This window comes from Anopheles stephensi, chromosome 3, assembly GCF_013141755.1.
Source record: "Anopheles stephensi strain Indian chromosome 3, UCI_ANSTEP_V1.0, whole genome shotgun sequence".
NCBI classification, from domain to species: Eukaryota; Metazoa; Arthropoda; class Insecta; order Diptera; family Culicidae; genus Anopheles; species Anopheles stephensi.
This window is the reverse complement of record NC_050203.1, coordinates 48,672,110-48,694,364: the sequence shown is the minus strand read 5'-3', so window position 1 is coordinate 48,694,364 and position 22,255 is coordinate 48,672,110. Positions and strand designations below refer to the sequence as shown.

The window sequence follows — 22,255 nt, the reverse complement described above, 5'->3', positions numbered from 1 at the left end:
CAGGCGTTGAATTTCGTGTGTATATTTCTTTCATTAAGCTACTTTTCATATAATTTATGAGTTGCATAAATCATTGCTATCTACGTTCATATCACGTTTTGCTTTTACACAAGTTAAATGTAGTGTTTTAGTGTATTTTTTAATTTAAGAAAGTTTAAGACGCTTAAATATTTTCCAAAAATCCGTTCGGACCTGCTCTTTGTACGTAGCTCGATCTCCGTGTCCAGCTACGGGTCAAGTAAGTTAAGGAAAGAAGTAATGGTAAAAGAGGGTTTTGGAAGATACGACAGCGGCGTCGGTCTTCACACGGCAGGACCGAAATTCAAATCTCATCTGGGTCGTTCCTCCATAGTGAGGATTTGACTGACTAATTATGCGGTACCAAATAGAAATAAGGCAGTCATGACCTAAGAGGTCGTTAGGCCTAAGAGGTCGTAAGACCTCTTGAGCTTGTGGAGCCAAAAACTTAGAATACTATAGTCACTTAGTCACTTAGAATAGTCACTGGATGGGATTTGAACCCCGGTCCTGCTTTATGAAGGGCGGTACCGTTATCGCCTCAGCCACCACCCCTTAAAGATTTGTTCAAAACCTGTGGAAGGGTTTTATTCATAGCAAGACAATTTATATTAAAGAAAGCAATGTATATCAATTCACCTGATCCGAATTCGGCTTGATGTTGGTCCCTTTCGCATGAGCAATATCATAAACGATCGTACTATGTATCAAACAGATTAATTCCATCGCAAAGCGAACCTCCGGGAAAGTTAATTTCATCCTCGAATGAACCAGCAATGAGTTTGAACCAAACTATTATCGTACAAACACAGGCCCGGTTCGAGGAATGCAAGAGCATTGAACTTCATCCCTTGCAGCAATGCACTTGTACGGCTATGCTGATTGTATTAATGTTGGTGTATTGGCGTTGGTTGGTGTAGATTGCATCCTGGACGTACGAGTAAAATTTAATGCGTGTGTTTGTGTGCAAAGGCTAGACACTTTAATGTGTGTGTGTGGCAAAGGGGAACGATACATTACTCTCCAACGATCGAAAATCGTGTCCTCATGCCGTTGGTGGCTGTTCGAATAATGTTTGGTGTCACTTCCCAAATGAACTGCGAATCGTGAAGAACTGCAATGCATTATCCTGCACAGACAAGACTATTCGTACTAGTATTCGAAATCGATCGTATTGGCTTTGGCAAATTTAAAACATATAAATTATAATAGTGCTTCGCATTTACGCTTTTTAAATATAATGCCACAAAAAAACCGGTCACCATCGAACCCTCATCGTTATACTATCGATCGCCCTACAATTTGGGCGCGTGTGTGCTTTCATTTTTCTTATCATTCAAATAACATTTTGATTGCACGTTTTATCAAAGCAATTAAGGCGGCCGCAACATATGGTGGTACCTTAGATAAGACACGCAACCGTTTGACGCACAATTTTCCACGATAAACAAGAAGCCGTGGTGTGCCGTCGATGCGTCGATATATTTTCGCACACTCGTGGTGTGCTCGCAACAAGAGCAAACATGCTTTATCAATTGCAGTGGTGCAGGGCTATTAGTGACGCTTGTGTTTCTAGTCGCGGCCAGCTTTTGCGGGCAAGCATTTATTGGGTGAAAACGAGTTTTGTTTTCCTTTTTTGTTATTATTTTCCCTTTTGGTGGAAAATCTATACCACCGTGCGGTGTGAAGGCCGAAATGTGATAATGAATTTAGTAATCAAACACAACGCTCGCCACATGCAATCAGCGCGCGCGTGTGTGTGCATAGCTTTGTGGATTTCAACGACAACAGAATGTATGAATTTATGATTGCATCGAGAATTGAGGATTGAATGTTTAACAGAATCAAAAATAAGCGATAAATGTGCAGAAAAACAAGTTTGATGCGAGTTTTTGCATTAAAACAAAAATCTGTTCGTACAAAACCCACGTAAATTAATTAGAATCCAGATATGGCCGTTCCTGCTGTATGTATGTGCTGATTGAAATTTTATTCCATTTCTTCCGCCAGCCAGAGATTTACGCGCCCAGCGGGTTTATGTTTTGTTGGTTTATGCAAATCATACTGCAGCGTAAGTTTGGATTTAATTATTTGTGAACGTTTTCTTGCTTCCAAAAATGTGAAGCCCAGCCATGTGGGGCGTCCGTGTGTGTGTGTATGTCATTTCCGCTTTAAACAGTCGTAAGTGAACGTGTGTGCGAACAAATCGCTGTACCGGCGTAGGGTAAAGCACATCCTGCTATCCGCGACATCTTTCGTGACATCGACGGAAGGGAAGTTTGTCAGAGAACCATCCTGCGCAAGAGGATTGTCGTCGTTGTGGATGCCAGCGTTAGTTCGAAAATTAGAACCCGTCTCATCCTGTTGTACGCTAGCTGCCGCTGGAACTGGGTGCCTCTAACTTTCGAATCGTTGTCAACCGTAAGGAACACTTTCGTCGCTGTGACGCAACTGCTGACTCATAAATCATTTCTCGCCGCCCTTCCATTTTGGGCGGTTATGCGCTTGACGATTTTCATGTGGTATTCGAAATAAGGCTCCACGGCTAAGGGAAACGGTAAGCAGTGCGAAACGGTTAGAAGGAAGTTGCGGCTTTTCGCTAATCAGCGTTGAAGCATTTTCCAGCCGAGTGAGCACACGACAGGCGCACGGACCTGATTACTGCTCGTAATGTTCACCAACCACACCTAAGCGACGTTTGGCTTTGGATGTTTTTGTTTTCGTGAGCGTGTATCAGTCGCTCGCTGCAAGCGGAAGGGAGCTTAGCTCGACAGCCTGCGTGGAACATGCATGCGTCCTGGGAGGCTTTCGCGCGATGTGTGGTGCTCAGTCTTAATCGACAGAGCTCTCTAATCATACGGTCTGGTTAAGGGTGTTTTATCTGTAGGATAAAAGCCTTCTATCGATCGTACGATTCGCGTTTGGAAATTCCGTTTCATGGTGTCTTTTGCTGTACGCGTCGGCCGTGCTTGGGAGTTGGAAGGCTGAGCGAGGCACATTAACGCATTAGGGTGGAAGTGGTTTTCTGGTGCGTTTTGTTTGCATTAGCAAACGAATACGGGTGCCGTCTGCGGAAAGGTTCATAACTCACCACATCGCTTTGTGTGTGTGTGTGTGTGTGTGTGAGGACGTGTGTTAAAGAACACACAGACATCACACGATAAATCCCTTCAGGTATTCATTTGCATCTTACGCTCTGCACTGCTCGAAAGGTTTGCGCTTTACCGCAACATGATAATGTATCGCCCGGGGTTGCAACAACACCTCGTACCGTTCTCGTCATTTGTCAGCTATCAATAATTTATCATCGCAGCTTTATAACTTTGTGCTGTGGAGTACCGTACCGTTGCACTCATTTCGATTATTATCGATAAGCAGAACGGGTGGGCAGCCCTAACCATAATCGGGATTGTGTGGTGGTGGTGGTGGTGGTGGATGGATTTGCATCCCTGCATAAACAATGACATGGCCATCCGTTTTCTACTTCACACTCCCGGGGTTCCGCTCTGCTCGCAACTCGTTCACACACATCTAGCCTCAGTATCGCCAGACTTATTTGCACAAATCCCGCATAATTCCCCGGGACTAAATCTATATTTGGGCATCAACACGGATGCGGTTTTCGAAACAATATTTGGACACACCGAGGGAGAAAACACTTTGGCTCCGGGGCGAGATCAATACGCGCAATCGTACAGCGCTGCAACTGGAAAGGACACGATGGTCCGGTACGGATGCAGCCTGCCAATTAGGCACTCGGACAGTTTTGGCTTGCAAAAAACTGTTTTTGTTCGAGACTGCCAAGAAATCGAACCGAACGACGGCTGGACAAAACTAAAAGCAAATTAATAATGCATGGCTTAACGTTCGTCCTTACCTTGGCGTAATCTTGTTGGGGTGCAGCATTCGATTAAAACTTCGATCCTGTTGCTTCCAAACGGTTGGTGAATGCGGTTGCAACAGGCAGGCGAGCTTTTACTCAATCGACATTGAATTTTTCGCTTGAGATAATCATCATAAACCAGACAGGATAATGTAAAAAAGCAAAATTATTTTGCGCCATTACAACGGTACAGGGGAGGCATCGATGTAGAAGTAAAACTTTTGCCTTAAAAAATGTCATGAAACATTATGATTGGTGAGCTCATTTGCAAAGCAATAAAAAGAAAGCCTTCTGGCAATTGGAACAGCGGCAGTACGAATGCGCTTTTCCTAAGCCATCCCGTTTCCCTTCCAAGAAGGAAGACTTTAACGCACAAACACGTCGTCGTCGTCGTCGTGTTTAAAACGCACCTATTCCGGTCGTGACCCGTTTCGAACCTCGTGCCGTTACAGGCTTACCCAAATACACTAAGGTAAGGTTGGTTGGTTGGTTTGTTTTACCAGCGAATCGGCTGCTACACGTTCATCATTCATTTTTATGCGGTTCATTATGTGTAATGTGGGTTTCTGGAATTGGCACATTATTTCCAGTGCCATTTCAGACGCAAAACCATGCGAAAGGCGTGCGCTGCTGCTGCGCTGCCGCCGGTTCACAATGTTTGTTGGTTCGGTGTATCAAACAGTGATAAAATTTAGCCTTAACGGTGCAGAAAAATGGACGATGGTTTGCGTTGCTGAACGTTAAATTGATATCGTTAAAATTCACATAATGGACAAAGAAAGTTCTCGTGATTAGGTAGGTACGAGGTTCGGTAGGGTAACGCAACATATGGGAATGAGACGAAATTAGCTTGATGCAGTCTTACTTGGAAATGTACGACTTGACGGAAATTCAAATGAAATGTTTATTTTTTGTACAAAAAAGTTGTGATAGCTTCCGTTTTTTTTGGGTTTTGCTCAGGCACAAAAAACATACTTCTAATTGATCTAAATCACCGTAGCTCCTGTCTGATCTGCTTTAAAATTGTTATGTTTTGGCGTCATCATGGTCAAATGTGAACAACTACCATTGTATGATATGATTTATAGAACACCGCTGAAATAAGCGCCTTTCCTCTTACGGATTCCACATTCTAGCACTATCACCCAGTGCACAAGCTTCAGTCACTGTGATGGGCTCATGATTAATGGAACTGTCACCGTGCGCCGCCGCGCATACTGCTACAGCTGAGGTAGACACACCGGGAGCAATAGATCAATCGTTTGACGGATGCATCGGATGCACAACCGACCCATTCTGACGGTTGGGGTCGCGCGTGATAAAACGATCCATTTGCTCCACTTCTGTCACGTGCAGTCGCACAGGTTGCGACACACATTTGAACGCGCACAATGGCGCTCCGGCACGATCAACCAGCGGCATTGCGTTTGCGAGTCCGTGTCCCTGGCAGGGACACAGCTAAATTTGTGATGCTATTTTTCAAAAGCAAATACCCTCATCTATCACCGAATCGAGTAATGCTGCATCCTTTCCCCATCCTAAATGGGGGGGCTTTTATTGTAGCCTGAAAGAAGGAAACCCCCTTCATACAGTTCATGGCATCCGGGGCGCTCTATCTCTCTCTCATTGTGGCATTGCATTCATTCGGGCAGCATTCCGTCCGCAGTTTGGCTTCTGGGAAAACGAGAAATAACACGTGCCAAAAGCAATCTTGTTGCAGGAAAGCTTGCGAATGTGCGAATGGAGCGTGCAGAGGGTTTTAGAATTGGGATTTGGACTTATTCTCGCGCCGGTTGGCAGCTGGCTTTCGAATCACATCAAGAAGCAGGGTGGCTCCTGTGGAGTCGGCTCGGGAGCTGTTTGTAATCGTTGTATATTGTTGTTTCTGGAGCGCATCATCCTTCAAAAAAAGAATGCAGATGTTAAGTGTATCTACGCCAATCGTAAAGCACCACTAGACTTATTGACCAGAAGTTGCGGTCCCATCGTTAAACCATTGTTGATCATAACCAGAGTTTATATGTGTTTGATAGATTACGATGGCTCAACTCCTATGCACCTATAGTCTCAACAGGAAAGATGCAATAGAATCGGAACAATTGGGAAATGTTTGTGTTTTTATTAAAGTTAAAGTATTAAATAAAGCCTCTTCCTGTCGTCTATTCACCATGAATCCTTTTTAAATGCTTAACCTACCGTGTACATGGTAGTAATGTTGTCAAAGAATTTCCAGGACTTCATGTATTATTAAAATCTCGAAAGAGAACATTTGATCAAATAGTAAGGAAGATTTTTTTTTCATTCTCATAAATTTTTCTATCCTTGTTATGCGGGAAGTTGTGATCAGAAATTTGTTATAGCTTAAAGTTTTTTTGCGGTGGACAAATTTCAAATCTATTTCTTGGCGCAATCAACAGATATGTAATGACCACCTCTGCACCGCTGTGACAGATGGCACACCAAATTCAATTAAACTTGGTTCCCGAGTAGTTTATCTTTGGAATGCATAACTTCTCGCCAAAAACTATGTACAGCAAAGCAAAAAGTTGTTCAATTGTACGTTCGGTTGATAAATAAAACACCACGGAACAGCGGATTGAAAGTTTTATCCGTGCGTCTTGGACTGATGTTTGCTCTGTGTTTCGTAATTGCAATTTTTGCACCCTCGAAACCCGGCACGGTACATCTTTGCATGCTGGCTGGCGTGAAGAAAACAAAATAAAAGTTCCTCTTCATCATCATCACCACTGTCGCTGGTGTCTGCAAATGGAGTTCATCAGAACTGAGTAGTTTTTTGATATGGTGATCTGCGAAGCGCTATCCCAAATGCTGAAGCCACTCAATCTTTCACAGATCTTGAGAGCCACTGGATAAACACTGTACATAAAGAGGTGGATTAAGAATGCAGTTTGGAGAAACATTTGCTTGCCGAAGCTCTGTGCATTAGTTAGTGCGTTCTCATTTGATGGTCGAGCGCTTGTGTAAACGAACCGAACCGAAATGCTGCGGGCTTATTGTGTCTTTTCCTTCGAAATTGATTGCTTGTTTCATCAAACACGGTTCCGAAAGTGTGCTTGCGCTTGCGATTGGGTTAATCTAATTAATTCTAGTTGATGTACGGTTTAAGTGAAGATTGCAATTGGTTCATTTGGAGCAGTTGGTTAAATGCCGTTTCTCTTCTTTTTATTTCAGATAAACAACAACTGAATAAATCTTCCATTTATAAGATTTTTCTAGTCACGAGGGAGAGGAGTAATAGCTGATCTACGTCTAACTAACATAAGAAAACGGGTGGTAAGTATTTATTGCAAAATTACTTAAAATTTCTAATGTATCAATACACTGGTGAGTATTTTTGTTGGGGTTTTTATGTTTCCTTTCATCAATTTAGTGACGTTTGATTATCACTTTGAACGATTCATTAGTATGTGTGTGCGGAGTTTTTTCATGTCGTTCATTTCATGTCGTTCTAATAATGAACAGTTGAATTAGTTTAAGAGGACCTTAATTAGTTCCAGTTGAATAATATTCGATTTTTTCTTGCGTACGAGACCAGTTTTCGATAACCATCAAAACCGGTATCCCCGGTATGGCCGGTTGTTCTTCTGATGCTCATTGAACCAGAACAATGCTGGTCGTTTGTAAATGGAAAAGCTTTGAATTGTGTTTATCTGGCAGCTTACTATTTCTGTCCTACTAACTTTCGCCTGTATATTTGCTTAACGTTGAAATTTTATTACAACTACAACTTTTTAACGCAAGACAATAAGGTTAGAAAATTATGCTTAAATGTTAACAGATTATAATCAATCGGTATTGGATGCTTGTTATTAAATTTCTTTTATTAGAACATCGTTAGTTAATTTGTTATGTTAGTGTCAACATAATCAATACATTCGCCAATCGTAATAATCAGATATTGGCCTGGCAATCGGGTTTTGTGGGCTTAATTCAATCAAATGCACAACAGATAATCTTATAAGCTGTTGACCTTTGCAAAAAGAGCGTTTGGACCTCACATGTAAAAATAGACGGCAGCTGCTGGGCGGTGCTGATTTTAAACTGGCGTTTCTTTGTCTCTCTTTGTCTAAGTCGCTAAGAGTAAAGTTAAAAAGAAACATGTTCAATAGCACAACAAAAAAGTTCGATCGCTTTCATGGCGTTCCTAATCCAATAAGCCGATTCTTTCGGTCAGTCGGACAGTTCGTATCCTTTCCCTCTGTTCGGCCGGTACGCTGAAGGTGGCAATTGGAACCCGAAGACATGTATGCCGAATGGAAATGGATTCACATGGCGTGGCGTGTGATATGTACGTTGTAAAAGAAAGAAGATGATATGTTTCGCACTCATTCCTTTGTTTACGCTATTTTATTTCCCTTTCTTAAATAGGAAGTTTAACTGTTGTTTGTTTGAACTTTCGATGAAACGAAGAGACACTTAAGTTTAGTTACAAGTGTATAATTTTTTTAACGTTGAAAGCGTGTTGAATGAAAGGTAATTGATTAGTAGTAATTTGAGTTTATTTGTAGCTTTTGCTCCATATGTACCTAATGGAGACGCCTGGTTATGGAGACGCATGGTGTTTTATAAATGATCGACGAACCAAATGAAAGCAATCAAACTTTTAAGCTTTTACGCTTAGTTTCAGTTCAATATATTTATGAATCCGATTTCCTGTACAGTATTTTAGGTTAAAAAATGAATGGCCAACTTCCCTTGAAACATTTGGAAGGTTTTGCCTTATCAACAGCGAGCAAAAGCATGCGAGCAAAAGAAAAGAAAGCTTTTCTTCTGTGATGTCTTTTTGTCTGGTTTGTTATAAATGGTGACAGAGATCGTTTTTAGTGATAGCGTTAAGGGATATTGTCTCCATTTCTTTTTTGCCTCAATCGGAAATGGATGTTCCTTCCGCCATTTTACCTTCGTTCGTTGTAACGAAAAGCTCGTCTATTTTTTCCTATATCGCTCTGAGTGGTTTTCCTTCTGTGTGACCAACGCCCTAATGCTAGTCTTGTGCGAATAGTGAAACGTTTAAAAAATTGCGAGATGCGATATTGTGTGCCGTATAGGGAATGCATTTGCTTCCCTAAGCAACAATTCATCTTCCCCACTATTAATGAGTCTTTTTTTATTCTTTCCTACTTTTTTTGTCATTTTCCATGTGTGATGTGTGCTGTGCGGTGCGGTTTTAACGGAAGATAAATCTTCAGATTTATTCGCTGCACATCCGATATAGATGCATTAAGTTAATGCACATCGTACTCCGGAGTGCAGCGCAGCGCAATAGTGAATGTGTAAACGGCCAGCGTACCTTTTGCAGGAAGGAAATTGTACAAGTTTTAGCGTTTAGCTTTAAGGCGGAACGTAACAGTGGAAGAAACAATCTGCCAACGGTGGTAAAACGCTTTTCCGGGTGTCCATCCGGAATATCATCAGTATTACTAGTGCTATACTATACAGTTCACAAGGCTGGAGGAATCAACGACGAGGAAGACGACGAAGGCGAAAACACAGAAAATACGACATCCAATAAATTTGCTGTCTTTACTGTAAGGACATTCGGCGGGCGTTTTTGGGAAGGGCAGCAGCAAAAAGCCTCCCCGGCAAAGCAGGCAAGAAAGCACGAGTGGTCGTTACAATCATTTACGGACGCCGCACAACGGTTGACACTTCCATTATCGTCGATAGACGGTAAAGCGCTCCACCACCGCCTCCAGCCAGAGCTCCGGACGCGACTGGCAACGAGAGAACCAGCACCGGTTCGTGTTAGCTAACAAGAGATAGTGAAGCAAAAGCGGTGGTAACTGTGTAGTAGTACGTCCCCCTACGTTCTCCCGTCATCTGTTCATCGCCGCTTAACTGTGTCATGATGACGAACGGAATCGCTGATGCGCAACAAAATGGCGGTGGCCAGGAGGACTCAAAGACCAATCTTATCGTCAATTATTTACCACAGCAGATGACCCAGGAAGAGATACGGTCGCTTTTCTCCAGCATAGGCGAGGTGGAAAGCTGCAAGCTGATCCGAGACAAAGTGACCGGTAAGTTGGGAAGGGAGTTTTGTGTTCCTTTTTTGTGGTGTGCTTGCAAAGCTGTATTCGGAACTGGCGGTTGACTTACACTTCATTTGCGGGCGGGTGATTGCTTGCAGGGCAAAGCCTTGGGTACGGATTCGTTAACTACCAGCGGGCCGAGGATGCGAGCAAAGCGATCAACACACTGAACGGCCTAAGATTGCAGAACAAGCAAATTAAGGTAGGCGGCGGCGTAGCAAGGCGTACCGTTCGTTCCTGATTGATTTCTGCATTGATCTCGTTTTCGGTTTTAATTCGTTTCAGGTATCGTTTGCTCGTCCGAGCTCGGAAGCAATAAAGGGTGCGAATCTGTATGTGTCGGGTTTGCCGAAAAACATGCTGCAGGCGGATCTGGAGGCTTTGTTCAGCCCGTACGGACGCATCATCACGTCCCGCATTCTGTGTGACAATATTACAGGTAAGCCATTTGTGGCAACTGAATTGTGAAGCCTGAATTGTGAAGAGGGGAAGTAATTTCTTAAGAAAACTGGCATGATACTTCCACCAGTTAATGCCAAATGTTTTTGAGGTATAACTGTAGTGTGTTTAGTATCTAAACAAGTGTACTCCTCCTTTATCGATTTTCTGATAATTCCTGAACTGTCGTGTCCTACAAGAGAGTTGCGTTTATGTTCATTAGATTTTAAAGCTTTGGTATTCGTTGTTTTTGTACTTTTTTTGAGCATCTTTTTCAATAATTTTCCCTTTTACGACTAAATTCATGATTTGAAATTTATGTTTCATTCATTTTATTTTATGATTTTCTCTTTATTTTATTATTTTGTCTCTTGAAGCACGACAGTACAGCTCTCCAAGCGGTGGTGAAAATGGTAATGGTATGTATTGTATAGAGAATAACGTATCGGAGGGTTTTTGCCTTTGTTAAACAATACTTGTACTAGTTGGACTATGCTATTCATTATTAATTAATGGATTAATCCAAAACCTATGAAGATCTTCGGCTTTAGTTTAACCTTTGCTTTATGTTATGGAATCTTTTCCCTTTCCCACATAGGTCTTTCGAAGGGTGTCGGCTTCATCCGCTTCGATCAGCGCATGGAAGCCGAGAAAGCTATCAAGGAGCTAAACGGAACGGTGCCGAAGGGCTCCACCGAACCGATCACGGTCAAGTTTGCGAACAACCCGAGCAGCACGAAAACTGTACCACCGCTGGCAGCCTATCTAGGTCCGCAAGCCGCTCGCCGTTTCCCAGGACCGATACATCATCCGACCGGACGTTTTAGGTAGGGATCGCGTTGCTGTGCCTGTCTGCTCATATATTTACACCTCACACTGTTTCTTCTGTTTTTTTTTTGTTGCACCATCGTCCGGATCTCGTGTTGGGTTTGCCGGTTGCGCCCCCAAAGCAGTGCCATTCCAAACTATCGATATTCGCCGCTGGCCGGAGATTTACTGGCGAACTCGATGATTCCTACCAATGCCATTGCGAACGGGTCCGGTTGGTGTATTTTCGTCTACAACCTCGCGCCGGAAACGGAAGAGAACGTTCTGTGGCAGCTGTTCGGTCCGTTCGGTGCCGTCCAATCGGTTAAGGTTAGTGTACCTTGTTTTGGCAGTTTCATAGATTTACTACCCACGAGGGCACTGGTACAGCCGGCAAGGGTTTCTTCTCTTCTGTTCTTAAATTATTGCTAATACGCTTCTCTCCGTCCCACCGTAGGTCATCAAGGATCTGCAAACGAACAAGTGCAAAGGTTTCGGGTTCGTAACGATGACCAACTACGATGAGGCGGTGGTGGCCATACAATCGCTGAACGGTTACACGCTCGGCAACCGGGTGCTGCAGGTCAGCTTCAAGACAAACAAATCGAAAAATGCGTAAAATCAAGCGAACCTGCCACCGGAGCTGTTCGCCCACTGGCTGGCTCAGCTTTCGATCGTAGCCACGGCCCGCAACAACATCGGTGAGCAAGAGGAATCCCATCGCCGCAAGACGATGATGGACGAACGGCAACGGCAGCAGGATCCGCTGGGGCTCTCCCGCCGCCGACAGGGAACGCGCGACCGGGAACTCGCTGGAATGTTGGACCAGCGGCGTTCCCTCGACGGATGGATGAGCGAACTTAATGAGCTACTGAAGATGCGTCCCATCAGATAAGATCCGTGACCTGATGGACCTGTTTACTTATTTATTACTATTATCATCGCTCTCGCAATTTCCATTCGTTTTGTGGGAGCGGTAGCGCGCTGTAATGAGAGTCTAGGCAATCGATGTTCGGTGGTAACAGAGACAGCAAACAAACCAAAAACAAAAGAGTACGAAACGCGCTATAAAAAGAAAGGAATGAAGAGTTATTGAACAAACACAGAATGTCCAAAGAAAATGAGGCACGAAAGTAGTAATGGTTTACACATACAGCAATATGAATTCCAGAATTTGTGTACCGCGTGCGTGCGTGCGGTGGGAAACTATTGGATGTTGTTACGTTGTTTCTTTGCACGTTAATTTCTCTTCTTCGGAAGCCAGCAAATACACCAGGAGGTCATTTACGATGGGCGCCAACTTTTGGGTGCTACGAAGAAGGACACCACTAAACGGAATGTGCAAAAAACAAAACAAAAATCGGGAAAGGAAGGCAGGAGGACAAAAAGTGCAATAATAATAGCTACAACCCGCGCCATTCAAGAGCCATTCTTGTCAGACTGTTGTGGATGCTAACAGTGATACACAGTGATGGGGTGGCAGGCGGAAGTGCGCGTCATAGTGACCGCTATCGAACTATCGCCTCCACTCGTTTCGTCGCTGGCTCGCTAAACTCCTCCGAGCAGGTTGGTTCCGAGCAAAGGTTGGCAAGCGCTCACTAGCCGAGATGCGTTGTAGGGAATAGGGAGGGGAAAAAAACGCAAAACAAAAGGGGAAAAGAGTTGTAACTTGTTCGTAAGCAAATGTAAGGAAGGCAAAACATTTTTAGAAGAATTTTACACAAGGTTTTACACGAGTGAACAAAACAAAAAACACAAAACAGAAGCAAGAATCACCAAAGTGAGAAGGAATATAGGAAGCAACACAGCAGGAGGGAGAAACCAAAATGAGAACGAGTTTGAACGATGGAAGGAAGAATCCAAAGCAAAACCAAAACCCCTTGTTGGGAAGCCAACCAACAGGGGTGTGCTGTGTACTGCGTGCGGTGTTTATGTGTCCCACCCAGACAGACTATTGCCACGAAACAAGCGTGTAGCCGGATTTTTCACCACCAATTTTCACCACCACAATTTGCCACACAATTTGCCAGGGGAAGCGAGGGAAGTGTTCGGTTTGCGATTCCGACATCGCAATCGAGATGTGCGATGATGGTGTAAGATTAATTTAATTAACTCATTTTTGTTCCTTTGTGCGTTTCCGTTGATGTTCTCGCTTTGTGCTGTTTGTTACGATTGTTCCCGTGCCCGAAAGCTGGTACGGGTCGAGTAACCGCGTCACGTTTAATGTTAGTATGAGTTTAACGTTCGCTTTTGGATTTATTAGAAATTTTTCTTCCACTACATAGCACATCACACTAGGCCCATTATCGAACGGTTAATTTGCTAACGTTCCTTGTTGTTTACGGTTTCGTCAGTAGCTTTTGTTGCACTCACACATTATTTATTCGCCAGGTAGTGCAGTACAGGTAAAGGTTATGCTTGGAGCCGATTTTACTCCGTCCCTGAATGAATGGGGGACTAGCACGCTCGAATGTTAGTTATTGTGCTTTTGAGTTTTTGATGTGTTCTTTTTTTGTTCTTTTATCGTTTCAAATTTTATAATCCTTTGGCCGAATCTTACGGCTTTGCGTGTTGGGGAAAGTTACAGACTTGTTACACACACACACGCGCGCGCGCATATGGCAGAGCATATTTAATTTTATTAGCACGTGTTTGAGTTTGGTTTGTGTATTTTTTCGTTTGTTTGTTTTTGGATAAAAGTCATGCAGATGCGTTGGAGGAAGATATAATTTAGTTGCTTTTGTTCAATGTGTCTACGGTGTAAAGCAATCCCGATGCGTCGACTGTGTACGCACACACAGTATCTGTGGCAGCACAGCTAGGCAGAGAAATTGTAAAATGGAAAAACACAGAACAGAAAAAAGTACCAAAAATCGATTCAAAACAGCATTATTAAGTGTGTGTGTTTGTTTTATTTTCTTATTTATTATTTTTGTTTTTCTTCTATTTGTTTATGATTTATTTGACTTGCGTTTAAGCTGAATGAAGACAAGACACAGGTGTGCAGGCTTACTGCGTTACCTTGGACAACAGTTTAATCACGTCATGTTCCGACCCAGAACAACCACCTTCAACTGCAGCTCCCCGTTTCCTTTGCATAGAAGAATGCGAACGCAAACTATTGGGACCATTGACCAGTCGTAGCGAAGCGTTGTAGCGTTCGTAAAAAAAACCAACAGTAGATGTTTTTAAACGGTCTTAATCGTGAAAATCCCCACTACTCTACTCTACTCGCTTCCACCAAACAACCACACTCGTACGGGCCAAGCTGAACCGTACCTATCTTCTAGCCGATTCCGCCCATTATTGCACGTAGTTTATACGACACTGCTAGACAAATGCTGTTGGAGGGAAATCGCACATTCCACTTTCCCTTATTTCACACGGCTCTAGACAGAAAGGGCTAAAGGATTAGCAAGTGCTGAAATGTCGATTGAATTTTCAAAATTTCCCTTGTTTTGCTTTCCAGCACTCATCCCAATAGAAGATACACAAAACCAGTGTACCAATCTGCAGACTTTTCCCAGCAAACAGGAGCAACTGTTAGTGCTAATAGGAAAAAACAAACAAAACCGACGACGACGACGACGAACTGCTCAATCGAAGGCAATGGGTTAATAAATTGAGGTTGTGCTAGTCGATACGATCCGCGAGTGGAACCAACGGTGGACGGGTACTCCGTTAGAAGAAAACCCCCCCTCGAAATATGCAATATTAAGCTACTGGCAGGCCACGTGGATACGAGGTGCTATAGTAGAACCACTTTTCTCCCCCGGACAAGAAACAAAACGGCGTGCGTTACGGTGGCGGAGAGGATCATTCGAAGGGGAGATCTCTCTAACCTGCTGCTAACCGGCGTTGCAAGTAACCGCCGAACTAGAACAAGCCCCAATCGGAACAAAAATCCCGAGCACGAGAGTCTACTGATATTTATATATCTATACACACACATACACATATATATACATATAGTGAATACTTTATGACGCTGTACAAGGAAGTAAGTAATTATATTTATAACTCTCATGTGTCGATGAGTGTGCAACTCCAAAACCGGAGACGGAGGCAAACGGTTCGGCTACATAAAAGACGAAGAGGAAACAGCAACATGGAACAACAACAACAACAACTAATGTTAAAAAACTACTAACATTGCAAGGTGGCTAGCACAGCCAGCCAGAGGGAAGAACTCGAGCAAAATACAATAACAGAAGCAGCAACAAAAAAATGGTAATAAATAATTGCAGCAAGAAAAGAACAACAACAACAACAAGACATCTTATTAGTCCAATAGTATTATATACATAAATCTAAATATATATATACATACATATAATTCAATATTTACATTCTCAGATAGGAAAATTAATGCATAATCGATAAATTTAGATGCAAGCAGCAATGTGTTACGAAACAAGCGCGGTAGCATCATCGCACCGCGTCACAGTGCAATAGTTAGACACGTGTGTCGAACCGGCCGGAACTAGCCGGCCCTGTTCTTTGGTATTGATTGTCCATCTTTATCATATTCACTGCATTCATTTGATGTTGTTTAATGCTGTAATACGTATAGTTCGAAGTATCGCAGAATTTTACCCGTTTGCCCGAACTTAAATTAATCAGCCACAGTTAAACGACACTGAGAGGAAAGGGGAAAGCGTCAACCATCGGCATTCCATCCTGTGACCGGGTCCGTTTGGACGGTCCCTAAACCGAAAGCAAGCCAAAACTAAAGGACGATAACGAACCGCTTCAGTATTATTGTAATAGAACGTATTTCGTGCTTTCTCCTGTCTGTGGTTGCAGAACAACAACAAAACAGCAGCAGCAAAACTATAGCGAGACTAGAGCATCCCAATGAACTGACAAGTTCTTCAACAAGCAGCAGCAGCAGCAGAGAAAATGACGCATGGGTAAACTAATTTAGCGATAAACACGATTAAAACGAAGTTAGAATTGTAGCTATAAATGTTTGTATTATTCAGAATATTCCAATTATGTGTCCCCGCTATTCTTATTCAATACACCTCTCTTTGTAATCAACTAACGTTCGATTATCGATATCTCTCGTTCTCATTTACTTATAAACAACTCCTGTTGCTAATCTATTGACAAGAATAATGAAAAAAAAAACGAATGGAAAGGAAGGAAGGAAACAACAAGACAGGAATTAATCTGTACTACCTAACGCATCTCGCATGTTATGTTACACCAGATCAACAGAGCAAAACAAAAAAAAACACAAAGTCGAACGGCGCAAGCCACCAAAAAAAAAAAGAATTACGAGAATGATTATTAGTATAGCGTAGCAAACGATGTTACAGCATAATTTATATTTCTTCTGCACGTTTCAGTACCACTCTTTCTCTTTGCAAAGGACAGTTTAGGAGCGCAGGGGAGTAGGCTAAAACCGAAAAGGGACACCGCTCAATGGATAATAGGCACTGCAATACGAAACGCCGGAAGGTAGCAATGAGATAGGCAAAAAAAACCTATAGATAAATAAAAGTACACTCACACGCGTGAAGATGTATGCATGTGAGGGAAATTTTCAAGCTAATCTATTTTACATGTTTAGCAAAGATTTTGCTAGTACCGTATATATATATGAAGGTATATATTGATAGGAAATGTTTATTGAAGGAAAAACCGTAAACCGTAAGTATTATCCCCGGTGGGGCAACCAACCGATCCCGGATGTGCGTGTGCGTGTGCGTCTGCACACGCTGCGTCAAATCAAACCCAAGTATTGTATCGAAAGCTGTCGATAGAAAAGAAAAATGTGATCCCACCAATGTAAAACCAAGAAAAAAGTAATTGCAACCGTGTAAGACGAACAACAAAACGTAAAACAAAACAAAACAAAGCTAACAATCTATAAGAAAGTATTATGAATGTGTAGCAAAAAAACGAAAAGGTAAAGGACAACATTTTAGTACGCCAATTCGTACATGAAAAGAAAACGAAAGACATAAGTTAAAAATGTAAGTAACGGCTACTAATAGCGGCACCGACAGGCAAGCAAGCTCTACCCCAGCGAATCCTAGTGAAGAAGCGACTGAATTGAACCGTAAAATACTGATCACGCTCTAAGCATTAGGGAACTAAGAACGAAACCAAAACCCAATCCAGCAAGGTGAACAGGTGCGTCAAACGCATTACAACACGGACAGACGAGCGCAAGCCATAAACGGAAAAAGGATAAAACTAAACTAAAACAAAAAAAAAAACAAACAAAATGGGGCAATAAATGGGAGAGAGAGAAAAAAAAACACTCTATTGAACAAAAAGGTAAAAGAAAATAAAAACATAAAAAGAAAAGACAAAAATGTTAACATTTTTGATATTAACTTGTAAGCAGAGTTAGCAAATAAAAAGGGCGAAACAGCAAAAAGGAGGAAAGCAAAAACCAACCAATTTACCATTTACACACACCACGTTGCAAGAAAAGTGAAAAACAAAGCAAAAAAAAAACAAAACAAAACAAACAAACGGTACATTTACGTGTAATAAGTGTAAGCAAAAAAAAAAAAAACAAAACAAAAAAACGGAGCAAAGAGAGATTTTTAACGAAAAGCAAAATTTAGGAAAATAACACCCAATCACCAAAATCCGTATCATCCTATCAAGGATAATACAATTGATAGACACGGTAGGGGTGTGTTGTGGTCAGAATGTGCAAGCAACGAGTACGGAAGTGGATAGGAAAAATTGAACAAAACCAACTTGCGAACTTTAGCGAATTGATGTGAGGCTCGCAAAAGAAAGGATCGAAAATTGTTGAGCGCAAAACCCCACAAACACACATACTCTGGTGCAATTGATTGCCTCCATTATGTCATTACACTTTCCACGTTTAGTCATTTTTGGTGTGTAGTATGAATTTGAAGTAAAACAAAAGGGCAAGTAAACCTAGTTACCAAGCAAAGTAAACAAAAGTCACACAGTGAAGCACAAGTTAGTAAGTAAATAAGCTAATTAACGTTATTATCGGGTTATCTCTTCTACTCTGCACCATTTTCGCCGTGTCAATGTTTTTCGTGCATCCGTTCCGTGTTTTTGGCCATTAGGTTAACCCTAAAACCGACCCACCCCCCCGACTACCCTGCTATACAGGGGGCAAAGAGACAAAAACCCCCCAAACCGATTCCAATAGTGATCGCGCGCCAAAACCACTACACCCAGGCCAAGTGCGGCCGGTGAAGGTAGATAAACCAATGAATGAATGAATGAATGAGTATATTGACCCCTTTCGGCACCACGCCAGCATACAAGCAATAGCAATCAATTTGTCAACGCAAAGATGGTTATCAGTGGCAAAGGCAGATACAAACCAAAGCAGGGCGAAGGAACGGATCCCAACAGGGTATCCGCAAGGTAACGTCGCGCGTGTTATTACGAATGAAACAATCCCAACAGTAAGCAATAAAAATATCACAAAGCAAGAGAAGCTGCGGGCGTACGGTATATACGATGTGTAAGCATTTTAATCTAATCTATTATCGAAATCAGCATCAGCATAAGTAAGTGTACGTGTTCCGTATGTTGGCGCCGTTTACTCTAGTACTCCAGCAGAGGCAGCCGCAGTAGTAGCGAATATAGTTTTTATCCCAGATTGCGAAGCGCTACACACGCACACACATACACTACACATTAATTTAATCTTACCACTTCAGAAAGAATGTATTTGATTTATTTATCGCAGAATAACATCAAACGAAACAAAACAAAATAGAAGTAAAACAAAAACAAGAAGCAATTAGCTTTAGTTACTCACTAGCCGTAAGACATATCGTAACGTATTAAATTCTCGTATTATTGTCCCTGTTTATCGAAGAAAAACAAAAACAATGTTTGCAGCATATTGATGTCTGGCTATGATCTGTCCTTCTACAATTATCACGTTGAACTAAAAAAAAAAAACAAACAAAAACACATACACACAGAAAAAGCAGCAAGCGAAGCGAAGAAGCAAACAAAACAAAACATAGAAAGATGAAAATGGAAAAACAGTAGAATGGCAGTGCAGAAGTAGAAAATGCAGTACATAGCACAATAGCACCGAACGGCAGAACCAATCAATGTAAGCTAAACAAACAACGACAACAAACATACAAAAGACAACAACAACAACAACAACAGCCAAAAAAAGATAAACAAAAAAAACATCAACAAACAGTAACAAAACAAAGCAAACGGTTATAATAAAACAAACAAACCTTTATATTTGCGGAAAAAAAACCCTTCGGAAAATCCTGTCTCCGGCGTGCGGAGTTGCGGAGTGCAAATGTGATGAGTTGGGTAGACACAAAACCAAACACAAACACACAAACCAATATTCTCACTAGCGACAGTCACGAAACACGAACGAACGAAACACACACATACGCACACAAACACCCACTCAAATATACACTTTATTGAATTTAAATAAAGCTGGAAAAGCAAGAAAACAACTAGTTGATGATGGTGATGTGTGTTTTCTGTTTGCCTTTGTGAGCAACATAGTACCGAAAGCGTTTCGTTAAATGATTCTTTAGCGAGTTTGGTAGTTGGCAAGTTTTTTTTTCTTCTAACATAAATTCCTTACATACCCATCTGGTGCAAAAATGCAGTAAAAGAATCAACTTTCTAAGGACAGTCACAGGATTCTGGTGGGGCGCACATCCATCAGACGTCCTGCGACTGTATAAGACAACGGTACTATCCGTGTTGGAATATGGAAGCATATGCTTTCATTGGGCATCCAACACGCATATCCTCAAGCTAGAGAGGCTACAGTATCGTTGTCTTAGACTCGCACTAGGGAGCATGAAATCAACACACAACATGTCCCTAGAAGTGATGACCGGAGTGATGCCGCTAAAACTTCGTTTTGAAATGCTGTCGCTTCGCCTTCTAGTCCGTTCTTCAGTATCAAATCCCTTGATCGAAGAAAATTTTAAAGCGCTTCTAGAGACAGGTTCTAAGAGCAAGATCTTGAAAATCTACGAAGATTTTGTTGCCCTACAAGTGCATCCTAGCGCTCCACAGGCATTAAACCGTGCTGCCCTTCCTGAGACCTACAGTTCCCTTTTAACAACAGATTCCTCGTTGCACGAGGAAATTAAGACCATACCGAATGATCTTCGCCCGATGGTAGTTCCGGGCATTTTCAGGGATAAGTATGGCCATTTAGACCAAAGTAGCCAGTATTATACTGATGGATCATCCTCTAAGGAAGGCACCGGCTTCGGCGTTTTTAGTGAGTCCGCCGAAGCATTTTTCAAATTGCGGGCGCCGTGTAGTGTCTACACCGCAGAACTAGCCGCAATCTTGTACGCACTATTGATGATAGCAGCGAGACCTTCGGATCAGTACTTCATTTTTACAGATAGCCTTAGCGCTATCGAAGCACTACGATCCCCGAAGGCTGTTAAGAGTCAGGATTTCCTTGTCATTAAAATCATAGAATTGCTTGGCTCCATGTTCGACAAGGCGTTCAGGATTTCGCTAATTTGGGTACCTTCTCATTGTGGAATTCCCGGCAACGAGAAGGCAGACTCACTGGCCAAAACAGGCGTCCAACAAGGCGCATTTTACGACCGTCCGATCTCGGCCCGAGAGTTTCTTCGCCTACCACAGCAACTTTTCCTGTCTCGCTGGCAGAGCATGTGGGAGGCGGATGATCTCGGGCGTTTCTTTTTCTCGATCTCTCCGCAAGTGTCCCTGCGGCCTTGGTTCGGTGGGCTCTCTGTTGACCGGGCATTCATACGCATGATGTCTCGACTTATGTCGAATCATTTCGCGTTGAATGCTCATCTTCAGCGTATAACTCTGGCTCAGACGAAGGTGTGTGGCTGCGGTGACGGATTTCACGATGTGGATCACCTTCTGTGGTCCTGCGTGGAGTTTGAAACCGCAAGACCCTCCTTGTTGGGCGCAGTCGAGAGCATCGGCAGACGACCGGGTATAGAAATAAGGGAAGTGTTGGCGACTAGGGACCTCGCCTACATGAGGCTCATCTACCGATTCGCCAGAAACAACGGTCTCATCCTTTGATTCCGCATCCCTATTATCCTTCCAATCCACATCCACCACTCCTTTTGTTATGTGTTGTGTTGTCTTTGTTGTAAATGTTTGACGTTGTGCAACGTGCAATCCGTTGACGGAGCAATTGCATTCGAGGGCAATTTTCTTACTGCCGTTAAAAGGAGGCAGGCTTGTGTGTTTTTTTTTGTCTGTAGTAGTGTGCTCCAAGTCAGTCCAGCTTTGGAACAGCGGGGTCGCCTGGGTTGGGGTTGGGCTCGGGAGTGGTCGGCGGGTACAGCCTCGTAAACAGTGGAGTCACTCCAGCTGTTGCGAGATGGAATCCGCCGATCTTTTTTGAGTTCGATGTTGACTTGGTTGATCACGGGCTGTGTCATTGCTGGGCTGCTTGGAGAACATTGCACGCAGAAAAATTCATGTTTGTACTGTGCAAATAACTGTGCTTGTTTGTTTCAGTCCAGACCCATAATAGACAACCGGACCAAACCAACCCCCTTCGAAGCCATAGCCACAGCAATAGAACCGGACCAAAAAATCTACAACACACACACACGCACAAACAATAGAAATGGACAACAACCACTCATCTTCACTACACAACCGAGCATGCCCGGGATATGGCAAATGACTAGGAGGAAACGCCTAGTCAATTTTCTTTCATTGTTTGTTTTCGTGAATTTAATTCACAGTCACCACACGCGGTGGTGACAATACGGCATCAGTCCGTAATAATAAATAAATAAATAAATAAATAAATAAATAAATTCCTTACATGTACATTTGCCAGCAACTCATTCATCAAAAGACTTGATTATCGAGGAAGCTTCTTCGTCCATTGGATCTCGTGGTTTGAAGGATCCCAAATACTTACACATCCTGTAGCCGGAAAGGCCTTATCTTCCAAGGTGTCTCCTCGTCATTCAAGTCACAAGGGATGCTGGGGCCGTATCGATAACGGTGCCGGTCTTCACACAGCAGGATAGGGTTGCAAATCCCATCTGGACCATCTCCCCGGCCGTAGGACGGA

The 22,255-nt window shown here is 42.7% G+C and overlaps 1 protein-coding gene across 15 annotated transcripts in view; it reads left to right on the top strand.

Moving 5' to 3' along the window:
• The window catches only part of LOC118512655 (ELAV-like protein 3), a 46,215-nt gene extending 27,053 nt beyond the window's left edge, over positions 1-19,162 (top strand). For 9 of the 15 annotated variants that reach the window (XM_036057381.1, XM_036057384.1, XM_036057374.1 and 6 more), the window contains 8 exons: positions 7,094-7,195; positions 9,100-9,942; positions 10,053-10,156; positions 10,240-10,393; positions 10,770-10,811; positions 10,991-11,219; positions 11,343-11,529; positions 11,657-19,162. In XM_036057381.1, coding sequence (XP_035913274.1) covers positions 9,768-9,942; positions 10,053-10,156; positions 10,240-10,393; positions 10,770-10,811; positions 10,991-11,219; positions 11,343-11,529; positions 11,657-11,818 — 1,053 coding nt within the window. In that variant the 5' untranslated portion in view covers positions 7,094-7,195; positions 9,100-9,767 and the 3' untranslated portion in view covers positions 11,819-19,162. The remainder of the gene's footprint in view (positions 1-7,093; positions 7,196-9,099; positions 9,943-10,052; positions 10,157-10,239; positions 10,394-10,769; positions 10,812-10,990; positions 11,220-11,342; positions 11,530-11,656) is intronic. The other 6 variants (XM_036057382.1, XM_036057383.1, XM_036057385.1 and 3 more) reach the window with 4 other exon arrangements.
• The last annotated feature ends 3,093 nt before the right edge of the window (positions 19,163-22,255 follow it).